Source organism: Acanthopagrus latus, chromosome 23 (genome assembly GCF_904848185.1).
Source record: "Acanthopagrus latus isolate v.2019 chromosome 23, fAcaLat1.1, whole genome shotgun sequence".
Lineage (NCBI taxonomy): Eukaryota > Metazoa > Chordata > Actinopteri > Spariformes > Sparidae > Acanthopagrus > Acanthopagrus latus.
Window position 1 is genome coordinate 7,355,661 of NC_051061.1, and position 15,628 is coordinate 7,371,288.

The 15,628-nt window shown below is 41.3% G+C and overlaps 1 protein-coding gene and 1 long non-coding RNA gene across 5 annotated transcripts; one reads left to right on the plus strand and one right to left on the minus strand.

Annotated features, from left to right (window-relative positions):
• Positions 1-557: 557 nt before the first annotated feature.
• csf2rb (colony stimulating factor 2 receptor subunit beta) lies at positions 558-14,014 on the minus strand. Of its 4 annotated transcripts, none has more exons than XM_037090072.1 (15): positions 13,946-14,014; positions 11,417-11,653; positions 9,472-9,583; positions 9,176-9,351; positions 8,912-9,096; positions 7,738-7,882; positions 7,359-7,491; positions 7,099-7,253; positions 6,150-6,286; positions 5,866-6,058; positions 5,626-5,722; positions 4,845-4,911; positions 4,665-4,744; positions 4,362-4,524; positions 558-3,672 (listed from the first exon to the last, which is right to left on the minus strand). In XM_037090072.1, the coding sequence occupies exons 2-15, from the start codon at positions 11,517-11,519 to the stop codon at positions 3,280-3,282; spliced, it is 2,139 nt and encodes a 712-aa protein (XP_036945967.1). In that variant the 5' UTR covers positions 11,520-11,653; positions 13,946-14,014; the 3' UTR covers positions 558-3,279. The 4 variants fall into 4 exon arrangements, with proteins under 4 accessions (XP_036945967.1, XP_036945968.1, XP_036945969.1 ...); XM_037090073.1 differs by having other exon boundaries at positions 13,942-13,989; XM_037090074.1 differs by lacking the exon at positions 13,946-14,014 and adding an exon at positions 12,794-12,956.
• On the plus strand, positions 7,893-9,998 carry LOC119014680. The gene is made up of 3 exons (XR_005073037.1): positions 7,893-8,034; positions 8,943-9,051; positions 9,143-9,998. It is a non-coding gene; the product is annotated as an uncharacterized LOC119014680 (long non-coding RNA).
• Positions 14,015-15,628: the final 1,614 nt, after the last annotated feature.

A 15,628-nucleotide genomic window follows, 5' to 3' on the forward strand; every position in this document is an offset into this window, starting at 1 on the left:
GTCGAAACCTCACACATGCACATACAACACATGTGTATTACATACCCGCTCCCAGAAACTGGCAAGGCTGAATACAAAACGCTCTGCACAGCCCTGTTAGGCGAGACAGATGTGCAGATAAACAGAGCAATAAATTAGATAACAATGTGAATGTGTGTCTGTGTGTGTGTGTGTGTGTGTGTGTCTGCAGAGTAAGAGAGTATACAAAGCTCCCAGCTGCCAAAATAACTCAGATCTCAAGTTGCTGACTCGTTCGTAAAATACATTAAAATCTGATCAAGAAAAAAATCAAACTGTTAATTAACAAACAAATCTATGCAGACTACAGAACCAACGCTTCTTTTACTGTTGTAACAAGTTTTTTTTTTTTTTTAGTCAAATACTGTAAATGTTCGACAGGAATCAAACTGGAATTAACCAGTTTCATCTGTCAAATAACAATAAATGAAATATGAAATAGGATTCATTTTTTTCTTGGAGAAAAAACCAAACATTTCTGCATTTTCATTTTTATGTTTAATCTATATTTTATTCAACAGCGGTGCATGAGATTAAAAAACAAGACAAAATACAAAAATCCATCCCCATGGATAAAAAAAACTGAAACTGATCGGGCTACCACATTTATTTGTATGTTTGTAAACTGATATTTTTTGTGATTATCAATGTCAACGTACCTTGGTCGTTACTGTGTGTGTTACTGTGTGTGTTACTGTGTGTGTTACTGTGTGTGTTACTGTGTGTAGGGGAGATCTGGGCATCTTGTCCCGCGGGTTGGTCGTCGCACCAGCCGTAACTCCAACACCAGAGGGCGCATTTTAAACATTCAAACAGTGTGCTATTTGCTTTTTCTCTTGTCATTTTGCTCTTGACATTTACTTCATGTGACCATAATGTAAGGGGAGGGCAATTTATTTAATTTTTCAACCATAAAAGTGAAGAAAAACAAAATAATGATATTGTTTTCAACAGAATAAAGGAGAGAAAGAGTTTGTTTTGGAACCCAAATTGAGAAAGTCAGTTTTGGTTTTTGAAAAATAGAATTTACCCAACATAGTCTGACAGCTCTCCCAGTGATGGGGCAACACGGGCTGCTCTTAACCATTGACAGCTCGACAATAGAAGCGAGAAATAAAAAGTTTAAAATTATACATATGTGTACAAGAATGTTTCTATCAATTTAATATGGAAAATGAGTGACTGCAATGTGCTGAGACTCTCCCCTTTACCATTGTACAGGAGAGAAAGGGCGGGACGAGAGGAGACGGATAGGGTTCAGTATAACCTCTGACAGCTAACACACAGTCGGTGCTAATGCTAAGTGTGATGTAAACAGACAGGAGGGACAGGTCTGCCCTGCAAAGTCAAAACACAGCATGGCAGTCATCATAACATATAAATGTTGCCCTACGAGCTTGTGTTGCACTTCATGCACCCTCTACCACGAAAAAAAAAAAAAAAAAAGCATTACAGAGCTTCATCACAAACTGCTCAGGTACATCAAGTGAAAGCTAACTTCACAGATTGCCAGTCTTAGCTAAATTTAAAGCTTAATTGACTTTTCAAAAAAAAAAAGTTTTCTGTTATAAAAAAAAAATTGATTCAGTGAGAGCTTGTAACAGTTACTTTAGTTACTCATAACTAATGAGGTAGTGAGTAAATATAATAACCCTCGGCAGATCTAAATGTCATTTCAATGTCATTTCCTCTGGACTCCAGTGGAATTTGTGTGATTTAAAACGACATATTCCAATCAATGGCTGGACTGCTCTCATTGATATAAACAGGGTGGACAAAATAAGACAAACACCTGTCAGTATGAATGGGGAAGCTTCCGGTAATTCTAGGCACGCGCTTAGGGCCTCGTTGTCACCAGGGGGCCCGGACAGAGGACGATGTCAGAGATACTTTTTCTTGTAAGAACATGACTTACCAATAGTGTATGAACACCAAAACAGAAATAGATAACCTAAGAAATATTAAAATATATCAAAAAATAAACTAAATGAATCAGTACTATGATAATCATGTGGCATTCAAGTAATTTCATTTGTTTACCAAATCTAAAAAAGTGTGTTATTGGTTACTGGGGCTCCAAAAAAATAATAAAGAAATCTGTCCGTTTGGTTTACACCTGGTATAAAGCAAAAACAAAAAACAAAACAAACAAACAAAAAAAAATCCATCGCCACAAATTAGGCTACACCCTCACACTTAAATCAACACCTCTCAAAAAATGTTCCAATGACAACTGATCATAACCTTCATGAAGGCAGGATTTATTGCAGGGCAGTTCTGATGGACGGCATCAGTTACAGGTGTAGCTAATAAACTGGAAAATGAGTGTGTGTTGTGCAGCTTGCCGGCCAGCGTGCAGACTGAGCCTGACTTCATGCGCGTGTGTATGACATTCACAAAACCACACCTATTTACAAGTTGACTATACAAAAGTGCAGCAGTCAGTTACAGACATAAAAACAGACCTGTCCTATTAACGACACGCCTGAAGAAAATACATGTCTCATACATTTAATGTAGCTAAAACTGTTATTCAATTTTTAAATGTCTCTGCAGGCACTTGACAGTGCAGGTGCCACACAGTTTAAGCCCGTAGACTGTAGATAATATACTGTGTGTATATATATGTATATATATATATATATATATATATATATATATATATATATCTATATATATATATATATATATATATATATATATGTTCAGCAACACATAGGCTACAACATTGACAACAAGGTCCTAACTCACACATATCCATGCAAATGTGCGTACATGACCACAGTGAACACGGCAGTCAGTCAGCGAAGTTGCACACTTTTTACCCCCTGTGAAATGCAATTTGCATCATCCTACGTCAGCTGTAAGAGACATGGCACATTTGAGGAAGTGGCAATGCGGATGACGCATCAACACAGTTCTTAAGAAATCTTGCAGGGCCATTCAGATGTGTGGGAACCTTCACAAAGGAGGTAAATGATCTTCATTTATCTGCCATGCTTGTAGTCCATCCCATAGATTCACATGCATTGCATTAGCAGTCTCAGCTCGCTACTGCCCTCCATGGGTCAGCCAGTTAACCTGATAACAGGTCAGATGAGCTAAATGGCTCTTAAACAATCCTTTTGAATGTTTTAAAAACCTCAGATTGCATTTTTCACATAAAAGGGGCATCCATAAAGAAAAACTAGAAATAGATTTATTGGTCCTGAGGAAGTCGTCCTCGTTCATGCTCTTCCCTTTCCAGGTTCGATTCTGCTCTCATGTGGGCTGTGGAAGGAAGCAGTACCCCGAGGCCTGTGTGTTGCCCCCTTGAGGCCAGGCAGTGAGAGGTCCTGAGATGTAATCTGGAGGTCGGGGGCTGATGCTGGGCTCATCGACGGCTGGCTGAACGTCCGTCTCATCAGCGGGGCAGAGCGTGGTACCTGGACGGTGCTGGTCCTGTTCGGGGCTGCCGTGCTTGAGCGTGTCCGCGTTGGCATCACTGTGAGACGCGAGATCCTGTGTGGACCTGGAGACGTTGCGGCTTGGCAGACATACGTAACCTTTCCCGTAGAGGGTGAAGTTCACAGGGGAGGGAGATGCAGGGTCATCTGGCAGGGTTTCTGTCTCTTCACATTGGACATCCACTGGGTTGCTGTTTGCCTCCGATGTCTGTCAGGCAGAAACAGTGTTGTTAAGAACATAACTTAAAGAGGCACTGTGTGGTTTTGTAGAAGATATTCAACTCAGAATTTTGAGATTTACAATAATGATGAGCTAATAAGATCCCCAGAGCGCTGTTTGAAGCTAGGAAGGTGGCAGGGTCCGCCACATATAAACAAAGTGAAGTGGTATGAGACTGTGTTGTCCTTTAAGGTCACTTTGTTTATTCAGTTTATTCAGTCATGAAAACAAAGAGAGTTTATTTTGTTGAGGCAGTCCCTGCAGATCTATATCTTCTGATTAAAATTCTAGCCCAAAACTACAAAGTGCTCCTTTAATGGTTGCAAACTAACTCATGTTTTTTCTTTGTTAATTGCACACATGGCTCTTGTGAATTGTTTCTGCTCACAGTATGTTTCCATAGTACTCACATAGCATTTTACTTTGATTTCATTTTGATTAAAGGTATAGTTCAACATTTTGGGATATATACTTAATTGTTTTCTTGTTGAGAGTTTGATGAGAAGACTAATACCACTCTCATGTTTGGATATTTAAAAATGAAGCTACAGTCAGTGGCTGGTTTAGTTGGCTTGACTTAACTGACTGGTCTGAGGAATGTCAGGTCAAGTGTGTGAGGTGTTCCCAGCGCCTGGATACCTGACGGATGACCCTGGCTGTGGCTGTGAAGAACTGACCTGGCAGAAGATGTACGGCCCGCTGAAGCTAAAGGACGACCCGTCAGAGATTTTCACCTCCACAGCAAGAGACGGCTGGTTATCGCACCTCCAGCAGCCCTCGTCCTGCTTCAGAGACTGTTTCCCGCTGTCCTCGGCCGGCCACAGTGAGGTGTCTGAGGAGCTGCAGGGGAGACACAAGGGCGGAAAGTGTTTTTGCCAGATAACACAGAATCAGCCTGTGAGTTTGTCCTCTCGCACAGCGGAAGAATTTGTTTTCATTATCTTTATCTGCTCGGAAATGTAAAGCGTGAAGAGCATTACCATGTCGACATGCTGTCGAAGCGCTGCACTTTGCACACGGACATGCTCTCGCCCTGCATGAAGGTGCGTCTGTCGACATACTGGATCACAGACAGACATTGTGATTTACATGTCGCACAAAATGAGAGTCACACCAGCACAAATATACAGAAACACTTATTATTGCTCATCTCTTCTCACCTTGATCTCAGCAAGGATTTTGCTTTTGGCCGGAGAAGGAACCGAGTCCACCCACAGAACAACCCTCCTGTGTGTTCAAAACACAGCACGCAGAGAGAGAAAGAGAGTTTCAAACAAAAAGAAAAATCTAACATTGAGAACGCACTCGTCTTTGATAAAACTTTATTCAGCAGATGGGTGAAGCGTGTCAGTCGGGTCTGTGCTACTTTCAGGCTTTACAAAGCGACAAATGGGAGCCCATGTAGCTGCAAAGCAATGCAAGATAAGGCACTTCAACTTTTCTGGGCTTGGCAGCTTCACTCGATTGCATTTTAGATACAGTTTTGCCATATACACGCGCTCTGTTTTGTTCATCTGCCTGCTGTAGTTACACTTTATTTCACAGGACTACAACTTTTAAGGAAGTGTTCAGGCAATCATAAATGGAGGAACTAATATCAGAAACAAATAAAGAAATAAATGAAAGGCTCAGTAAATCAATTTATATACCATCAAATGCACACTAAGATATCTTAAAAAATAAATGAAGGCCTGAAAGGTGCACTAAATTATTACATTATTATTATTATAGTTATTGATTATGATCTTTCTCTTCCTCTTAAAATTTCTTCCACAAAACAACTTGTTTCTGTATTATTTTCATTGTTATAATCCCTCTAATTATTTACTTTTCCATCAAATCTATTTACATTTCTTAAATGTTTTTTTAAATGCATGCATTTCCGTATCACGTTCCCTTTTCTGAAACGTAAAGAGAAATAAAGGAACATGAGTGACGGACCTCTGGCAGGCAGGAATGGTGCAGTAGAGCGTGAGGAAGACTGTGACCACCAGCGCACCGATGGAGAAATAGATCAGGGTGTTGATGGACCAGGAGGCTGCCAGGGGAGAGAAAACAGAACAAATGATGAACGTGATTATGATTACCAACATTCATGATGTGTGTGTGATTGGTTTTAAGGCCCAGGTTGTTGAGGTCTGAATAATCTGGGCACTTTCTTCACTGTCTGGTGGAGCGTACCCTCATTTGATATCCAGTCCACAGGATCGGTCCAGTCCGACGGGATTCCATCATAGCTGGACTCGTGTCCGACGGCGACCAGGGACCTGACCCTGACCTGGTAGTCCTGGGACGGGACCAGATCATCTTGCAGGATGGTCAGGGACATGGACCCCTGTGGAATGGTCCTGATAGAATCTCTCGTAGAACAGTTCTGAAAAAGATGATTGATCAGATTTAACTAGCTGCTTTACTATGATACTATAATATGAGTGTGCATGAGAGCGTTGTGAGGCGTTTCTCACCTGCTCCTTTGTCCTGTAATAGCAGAGCTGATAATACAAGCGGATCCTGGGAGATGTGTTTGCTGGATTGGTCCAGTCCACGATCCAGCTGCTGCCTTTGTTCCTTACCTTTACATCCAGCGGTGGGTTGGGACGAACTGCACAAAACAAAGTTCAGGATGTTTAGGATTTTCAGCACATGGCACTGAAAAAAAATATGTTAATGTTAATGTAAAAATTTGATTTATTTAATATAACTTAAGAATTAGATTTTTAAAAATATATCAGATCACTTAGAGACTTTTAAAAACCAGTTCTTCAAACATTAAGTCTCGAAATATTTTGTTCAGTTGGATGTGCTACTTAAAAAAAGTTTCTAGGGGACTTCCCAGCATGCATTGATATGTTTTTTTTTTTTTTTTTAAAATTCAAAATTTTCCATTGAGGTCATTTTGTTTATTCAGTCTTAAAAATGAAATGCGTTTGTCTATTTAATTTATTTTGGTGTAAAAGTATCATGTCCATGAAGATCCTTCCATTCTGACTGAAGCTTCTCCCTAAAAAACTGCGTAGTGCACCTTTAACTTTAATCCTGATCTGCTTCAGTTTCGTGCATAACAGTTATGGACTCTTAAATGCTGCTCATGATTTTTGGTGAGTATTCAGACAAGTGTGTCAAGTGTAAATTCGACAGAATAAAACCGAGCAATCTCATTGCCTCATGATGAAGTGACAGAGGTGCGGTGGCGCCGTTCGAACACTAGGTGGGGGCCCTCATTCACGCCACGGCTGCTCTGCCCTGTGTGTCTGCACAGCTTCCTGCACATTTATAGGCCCATTGTGTGTTTTTAATTTGGCAGGACACAGTTATCTCGCCCTCTGCTCAGAGGCCCGCCCCCCCCTCCCTCCAGCGGTGCCTCCGCTCTATCTCTCCCATGATGCTCGGCCCCTCTGCCTCGTGCCTACTCACTGTGTTTGGAGGCCTCAAAAATCTTGGCGTTGCGTGTCGGTCGGAGTTCCAGCTGCTGATGTGCAGGATCTGCGACAGTCAGCGAGCAGCTGTACTTCAGCACCGTCCCGCTGAGGTCAGGGGTGACCGTTGGGTTCACACAGCATCTCTCAGACCTGAAGGCAGGGATTGGAAAGATAGAGGGGGGGGATGCATTGGCATCAACAAACGAATGAATTGTACATGAGGGTGGTATTGTCGCGGCGTGGCGCTCGACTTACGATGCAGACTGCTTGTGTCGACAGGACAGCTGGTAGGTGATGAGGCGAGCCAGCTCTCTGCTCACCTCCCAGCTACACATCACCGTCTTCTCTCCGTCCAGCACACAATGCACTCTGGGAATCTGCCCAGCATCTAGAGCCAGAGGAGGGAGAGAGACAGAGCTAATAGCAACAGCTGCAAAGCTCCAGACTTTCCCTGGGCGCCAGTGAAAATGGAACGAGGGAGAAGATTAGAAATGTGAGGGAAGGAGATACGGAGCAGGGTCTAGTTGAGAAGAAAAGACCCTTGTTGAAGTTAATTTGTGTACACGTGATGCTGAGGAGACAGGATTTTGTCAGTGTGTTGCATTTACGCTTCAGATGCTTTCCTTTGACTCACCCTCTTCAGTCTGCCACGTCACCACAGGGCTCCAGAGGCTCCACTGGGCCACGCTGGCCCGGGCCCTCACCCTGGCTTCATACCTGCGACCCGGGAGCAGCAGCTGTTTCTCTAGTTTCATATTGGTGTTTGTTACATTCTCAACCTGCAGGGAGAAGCAAAAGAGATGTGTGTCACGGTGTCACATGTCGCTATGACTTCTGAGGAAACGTCAGATGATACGATAAGAGGCAGAGGAAGGAAAACAGCTGACATGACTATCAGAACCACTACAAAACCTTTAACATCACTTCATCTGTGAGCATCTCCACAGTACACTGTAAACATTGTCATTGAGTAAATGTTAGCATGCCAACACAAGAAGCTACAATGGGGGATAGGCTAAACACATTATTCCAAAGAATTAGCATGCTAACATGTGAGGCTACAATGGTGAACGTGGTAAACATTATGATTTAGACATTGTTAGCATGCTGACATGTTAAGCTATGATGGTGAGCATGGTAAACATTAACATTAAGAAAATGTTGGCATGCTACCGTATAAGGGTACAATGGTGAAAATGGTGAACATTAGGCTACTATTTAGTAAATGTTAGCATGCTAACATGTTAAGCTACAATGGTGAACAGGGCAACTGCTATATAGTAAAATGTTGGCGCTAACACATAAAGCTAGGAATATGAACGTAGTTATCAATATTATTTAGACATTGTTAGCATGGTAACATATTAATCTATGATGGTGAAAACAGTAAACATTAAACTATTATTTAATAAAATGTTAGCATGCCAACAGTTTACACTGAATAAATGTTAGCATGGTGACTTTAGCATAAGGTTGAAACGCCATTGTGAGAGGAGTGGACATTTTTATTTACAGAAAACCACTAGCTTTTTGCGCTATCATTACTCAGTACAAGTTAGGAAGCTGTTTAAATGTCAGTTATTGTGTTCGAGAACTTTTATTGTAGTCTGTAGACTGTTGTCCATTTAATGCTACGCTCGTGCAGTTAAAAACAGACTAATTTCAGTTGAATTTAAGTGTTTCAGACATGCTATGCTAACCTTTCAAGGTCTACTCAACGATATGATCAACAGTATTTGTCCATACAGTACTGTGTCATGTGATCTGAACACTGGTGGCAGAGTCTGTACAGTATGTTTGATGCTAACCGTCCAAATGTCCTCTCCGTCTGTCCTGTAGCTGAGCTGATACGTGATGTTCTTGTTCAGGGAGGAGGTGGAGGGGTAGGGGCTGGACCAGCTGAGCCGTCGGCCTCTGTCACCTGCATCACGCACGGTCAGATCAACTGGTGGGCGTGCTCTCACTGTACAACCCAAACACACACAGCCAAGCACTGAAGTCATTACTCAACTAAAACATTTCTAATATTATCATCACAGTGAAGGTGACAGACAGATGACGCGTAAACTCACAGTGCTGAGAGAGATCCAGAGTCTTGTTGGAGCCAGATGTGCAGAGGGCTTCTGTCTTATTCTCCAGGAAGAACACGGTGTGATTGAGGGCCATGACGAAAAGTTTTGTTTCATATCTACACCGGACAGTCCTGTGCTCGTCGTGCACTGAGGCACTGTGAGGCAAACACTGCCTCCTGCAGACACATGGACACAGAACGGTGGGACAAATGACAATAATTCATCATAGTTTTGATGTTTCAAGACAGTGTCACACGAAACACTTTCTTTGATTTCAGACTCCCTGCTGGTGTTACCTGCCACTGTCCGCCTTGAACCAGAGCTGCAGCGCCGTGTCTCTGTGTTCCCTCCACTCGCACTCCACATGGGACAAGTAGTCGTTGTAGCACTGTAACGATTTCAGCAACTCTGGGATGGCAGGGACAAGTGTTGTTTTCAGGGTTTGTGCACAATATATATTCTGTAGGCAGTCGTGGAAAAAGTGTTTAATTTAAGGTGCAACATGCAGAACAAAATTAGTAATAGGATGTGAAGAAACAACCATTTTGATGTTATTAGGTCTACTTATTGTGTTACAGGGATATCAATTGAAGTTGAGAGCTAAACAGCTAAGGCGTTCTACCTCAATAAGTGATGTCCAGTAGCAACACCCATAACTGCCTGTTGCTGTGAGCTCCCAGTCCAGGCAGAGTCAGCTATTACGACTGCAAGCTGCAGGGTTAAGCAGCAGCAGATACAGTTAGCAGCGGTTTCCCTTGTGATATGCTGCCCCCCTGTTGTTTGAATTCACTGCACTTTTAATTAAAGTGTAGAAATACCACAATTTGAAGATGCTTAATTATTAAAAGCAAAATATACATAAAGTAAGGAGAAGTACTTGTGGTGCACAGCTTTCCCAGTGTCATTTATGCATATTTGTAGATGCACTGATTGATTGATTGATTCAAAAAAAAATAATAATTAAAAACTATATTGGTAATCAATTAACTGCATCAATGCAAACAAAGAAAAAATGTTAAACGTTTGCTGGGTCCAGCATCTTAAATGTAAAGATTTACTTCTTTTTGTCTCTTATGATGATAAACAAAGAGTCCTTGGGTTTTGGGCTGTTGACTGGATAAAAAAATAAAAAATAAAAAAATACAAATAACAAGAAAGAACACTTTAACTTAAGGAAATCACCTCGGGCATGTTGACCCTTTTTCACTGTAGATTAATTTCTTTTATTTTATGGACAAAACATGATCACTGGTGGGCAGGGTAAGCATGATTATCTACGAAAATAATAGTTTGTTTATACAATGAACAAGATGGTAAACGTGAAAATGTTGGCATGCTAACACGTTAAATGACAATGGTGAACAGCATTTACTCCTTTTTGTGATTTATGATAGTTAATAAAGAGACAGTAGGTATTAGACTGTTAGTTGGACAAAAAAACAAAAACATAAAAAAAAAATACATTTTTAGGGACATCACACCGGGCCTGATGATCATTTTGTGCTTTTTAAAAAGGTTTTATTGACTAAATGATTAACTGATTAATTGTGAAAATGACTGAATGTCTGATTAACAACAAAAGTCGTCATCACTGCAGCCCTCGGCATGTTAAAGGCTTAACAACAACGGTGTGAGCAGCACTGTTGTTGTATCGAACGACTTCAGTTTTGCAAAATGTAATTGTGCAGGAATATTTCTGTCCTGAAAACTTTTTTTTTTAAAACCTTGTAACCCTAGAGTGTGCCCGGTTGTTCGTCTGTATGTGTAGCCCTGCGATAGACTGGCGACCTGTCCAGGGTGTCCCCCGCCTTCGCCCTAAGTCAGCTGGGATAGGCTCCAGCCCCCCCGCGACCCTGCAGAGGATTAAGCGGCGTACACATAATGTGTACAGATGATGGATGATGATGATGGATGGACCTTGTAACCCTATTTTTTATTTAAATCAACTTAAAGATTCACTTATTAGTTTTATGAAAGAAAAAGTAATCAGACACGTGAATAATCTAATTAAATAAACACTCTTTTTTTCATGACTGAATAAACAAAGTGACCTTAAAGGACAACACAACGTCATACTGTACTTTCTCTACATGTGGCGGACCCTGCCACCGTTTCTAGCTCCGAACAGTGTTCTGGGGACCTCATTTACCTCCGAGAGCAGCTCGTTTATTCAGTGATGGAAAATATAAATATTTCTGTGCTTGTATTGTTGCAAGTGAAGTGAAAACTGCAGAAACTTACCGTTCTGTAAGCTGCTGCTCTCCTGAACAGAACAACGGTCTGGACCGGAGAACAGAGCCAGAGGAGGGAGCGCTGACCAAAGCAGAACCCAGAAGAGAGGCATCACTTCTGAGAACAGACACAGCCTTTTTTCTTTTCTTTTCTTTTTTCCTTCTGAGATGATCTCAGGAAATTATATTGTGCATTTTCACATCCTCAAGCAGTCTGCTGATGAGGAGGGGAGGTCGGGCTTATAATCTGAGGTAGAGGTTGAGAGAAAGAGAGAGAGAGAGAGAGAGAGAGAGAGAGAGAGAGAGAGAGAGAGTTCATTTACTAGAAATAATGAAGAAATGAGTCACACACTAGCAGTGCTCACTTCCGCTTTGAGTTTCTGCTTGTTGTGGGATATCACCACACATCCGCCTGCCTCTTATCTCCCTCTCTCACATGTGATATTAAAAAGATGCACATGCTGTCTGTCTCTGGAGACACACATCCACCTAAAAAACACTCAATATGACGCAGATGACCGGCTTCTCAACTCCATGTTCCGCCTTCCGTACACAATTAACATTTAGAAGAGACCAGTATGCAGTTATTTACTAAACATAATGTATATTCTGATTCCTTTAAGTTGTAAATGTCCAATTTATTGTTATTTGGTTTATATTCCCCTTTTCGATTTGATTATATGTACATTACTAAAGAAACTCTCTTTGTTTTCATGACTGAATAAACTGAATAAACAAACTGATCATCACAGTTTCATACCGTTTTACTGTTTATATGTGGCGGACCCTGCCACCTTTCTAGCTTCAAACAGTGTTCTGGGGACCTTATTTTCCTCTGAGAACAGCTTGTTTATTCAATTACGGAAAAAGACTAATGTTTCTGAGTTACATCACTAATATTACAAACATTAAAATTTTGAGTTTGAATTTCTTCTCCAAACTACATAGTGCCCCTTTAAGTTTTTAATTTGAGTGTGTGTCCCGCTAAAACTTCCCAAAAGTCCCTTAAAAACCTTTGTCAGCTTCTGATAATTACGTTTTAAAAGGGCTACAGGTTTAATGAATCACTCCTTAAATCTGTAGCTTCCAAATAAATGTACACAAATAATAAGAAATAATATGTCATTTTAAAACTTTTTTTTTTTTTTGTTGCCTGATTTGTGTGTGAAGAACCCCTTTTCTAAGCGGGACTGTCTTCAAATAATGAAAGGAGAACTAATGTGGAAAGAGAAAGAAGACCAAACAAGGGATGGTTGAGATAATCTCAGCGTAGAACAATTAACGATAAACCAAAGGGGGAACTTGAGGGATCACTCAGGCACAGCAGGCTGCCCTTCACGCCTTTGTAGCTGCTGTTAACAGAAGCAGGTTTGGGGGGAAAACCCACCAGGAGAATGTGGGAAGCCAAAAGAGACACTGAAACCAAGCAAGCTTCTTTTGTTGTCTGTGCTGCAGCGGGCCGCATGGCAGGGTGCAAACAGGTCACGAAACCCTCAGCCGCTCAGAATCAAAGGCAAACAGAGTTGAACGCAGATATAAGCATGGAAAACCTGCATGTGGAGGAAATTACAAAATTACAAGAAAATATTTTCTGCAGAAGGCCTGAGAGGGAAGTGAGAACAAAGATCTGATCTGAACCGTTCTCTCTCCTGCGTTTATGACTTAAAGTCACTTGATTCTCACCTGGTGAATCTAACTTTAACTTAAAATCCAAGTTGTGTCGACAATATTTTAATGTCGACAAATTGTTGTTTTGAATGTATATGAATATATATCTACATGGCTTTTAGAATCTCTTTTCCTTAAAATCATTATTGTGATTGTGATTGCATCATTTTATGATCCAGGTTTACGTCTGTGTAAGAATTCTGATGGGTGGTTCCAGCTTCTAACGTTTGTCAGCCAGTGGTTTAACACCTGTTGGTATGAAAAGTCTTGGTGTTTGCCAGTTTGTGGGCACAAAATGCTGACCTCTACAGTGTGTGCCCAGCATGCTGTACTGCTCAACGTTAGGTAGCTGGTGTTAGCGACATAAACCTTTGCTAGCATTAGCGGCGTCAGCCACAATTTCTTTTACCCACTTGCCTCTCCCGTAGAAAGAAGACGGTAACCGAGTCTCAATATTACAAAACATTATTACTGTAAATTACGTCTCTTGTTGATCAGTGGATGACGGGATCAAATATCTACGCTGACGAATCAATCATGTGTCCTGTGTGTCTCAATATTCCACAATTCTGAAGACATTTACTGTAACACAGCTAAATTCTGAGTCACAGGATGTAACGGAGCAACTCAACACCTTTTGACATCAGTTCTAAAGAAGCCCGGTTGCCTTTGACTTCCTCCAGATGTGCCCTGATTTTATTACGGCAAATGTGAGCTGAACATATATTGACAACACTAAACATTAACGTTTTTGTACAAACAGTTCCAAGCAGTGAAATGACATTACCCGTGGTCTTTAAAAATATGACACAACTTTAGAAGTGATCAATCATTCACACAGCCTCATGCAGTAAATCTCCCACTTACCCACCTTTACATGATTTCCCTTGTCCGCCTGTTACCGCTGCCTCCTACTTGTCAGCTCGTCTCCTTGTGAGCACTGTCGAGAACTCTGTGGGAGTTTCCTCTGTGACGACTTTAGTTCCCTCTTTCTGTCCACAGCGACAGTTTATGTCATTCTCACTTTGAGACACCATCAGCTGTTCTTTAATTTGCAGTGTTACGACGGCTGCTGTTTTTGTTTTTTTTCATTTGAACGCTCACGTTCATTTGGATATGCAGCTACTGTGGTGAAAGACAGGTGCAACAACTCTTTTAGATTGACCCACAAAACAAAATGTGCAAATACATGTACATTATTAGCTTATTTGTCACTAAGTCGTAACAGTATCATGCCACATTTTCTTACAATACTCTTACATTTCCTGTTTGAGGGCAGTAAATCAAACCAATTTTGCTCTCCGCTCTCACAGAGGATACATATTTTGGTTTCATGGTACAGCCCACTCAACTTTTGCCATCTAAATACAACTATCAGTGGTTGATAATGAACCACACGCTTTGAGGTAACAGCACAGTCACTCGGTGATTTCAGCCATCGGCAGCTGAAACCTCTCTCAGATATCAGGATGTTCCATTTATTCATAACGACATGTTACAAAGTTGCGTTTGATTCATTTATATTGTTGCGCACAGCTACTTCCCATTCAACTGTCTTACTTACAGTAAACCGCTACCTCACATACTTGACATTTTCCAGGTGACTTTAAAGGCCGCACAGAGCCGTGGAAGTCAATCAAACCGTGGGTGTAGTGGGTGGGATCAGTCAGCGTCGCTTCATGTGGTGCACCCACTGCTGTAGTTTCACATCTCCACGTTGGTATAATGAACAATTTTGCAAGAGATTTTGAGATTAGATTAGATCAGATCAGATTAGATTAGATTAGATTAGATTAGATTAGATCAGTTCAGATTAGATTAGATTAGCTTAGATTAGATTAGATCAGATCAGATTAGATCAGATTAAATTAGATTAGCATGTCAGCATGTCCATCAACACATGTAATTTGCATTCTTACACAGATGATACTGTTTTAGACACTTCGGACCGTTAACGACTCATTTGAATCAGTTGTGTTGGGGCAGTTAAACACTGAAAACATGCAGGGGAGGGGGGCCCCCCAAGGACCCTGATCGAAAAACTCTGCCCTACATTTTGCTCGTGTACAGACAAGGCTAACTTCATGCTTTCTCGAGAATGAGGGAAATGCTGATCTGCTCATCAAGAACAAAGTGCCCTCTAGGATGTCCACCCCAGGGCCCTGTCCACCCGCTGGTGCCCATACTTCTCAAACATCCTGTTTCTGCCTCTGTATCCAGGCATCTGGATCGGTGATTGTTACCTTTACATTCACATAGATAACCTAAGACGCCAAGTCAGGATGCAACTTATAGAAATAAGTCTTCTTTCCAATTTTATTGGGGCTAACAGACGTGACCATTCTCTCTGTATTGTGTTATTTAAAGGCTTGCTCAGTGCTCTTAGATTTATAACTGATGATCCACAGGTCACCCATCTGAGTGTCTTGTATCAGGAGGTAGGATTGCCCTCCTTCTCTGACAGGGGAAATAAGAACTTTTATCCATTCAACTGCAAAGGCAAAAAAACCCCCCAAAACATACTTATCATGTCACACTCATCACATCTGCTCTC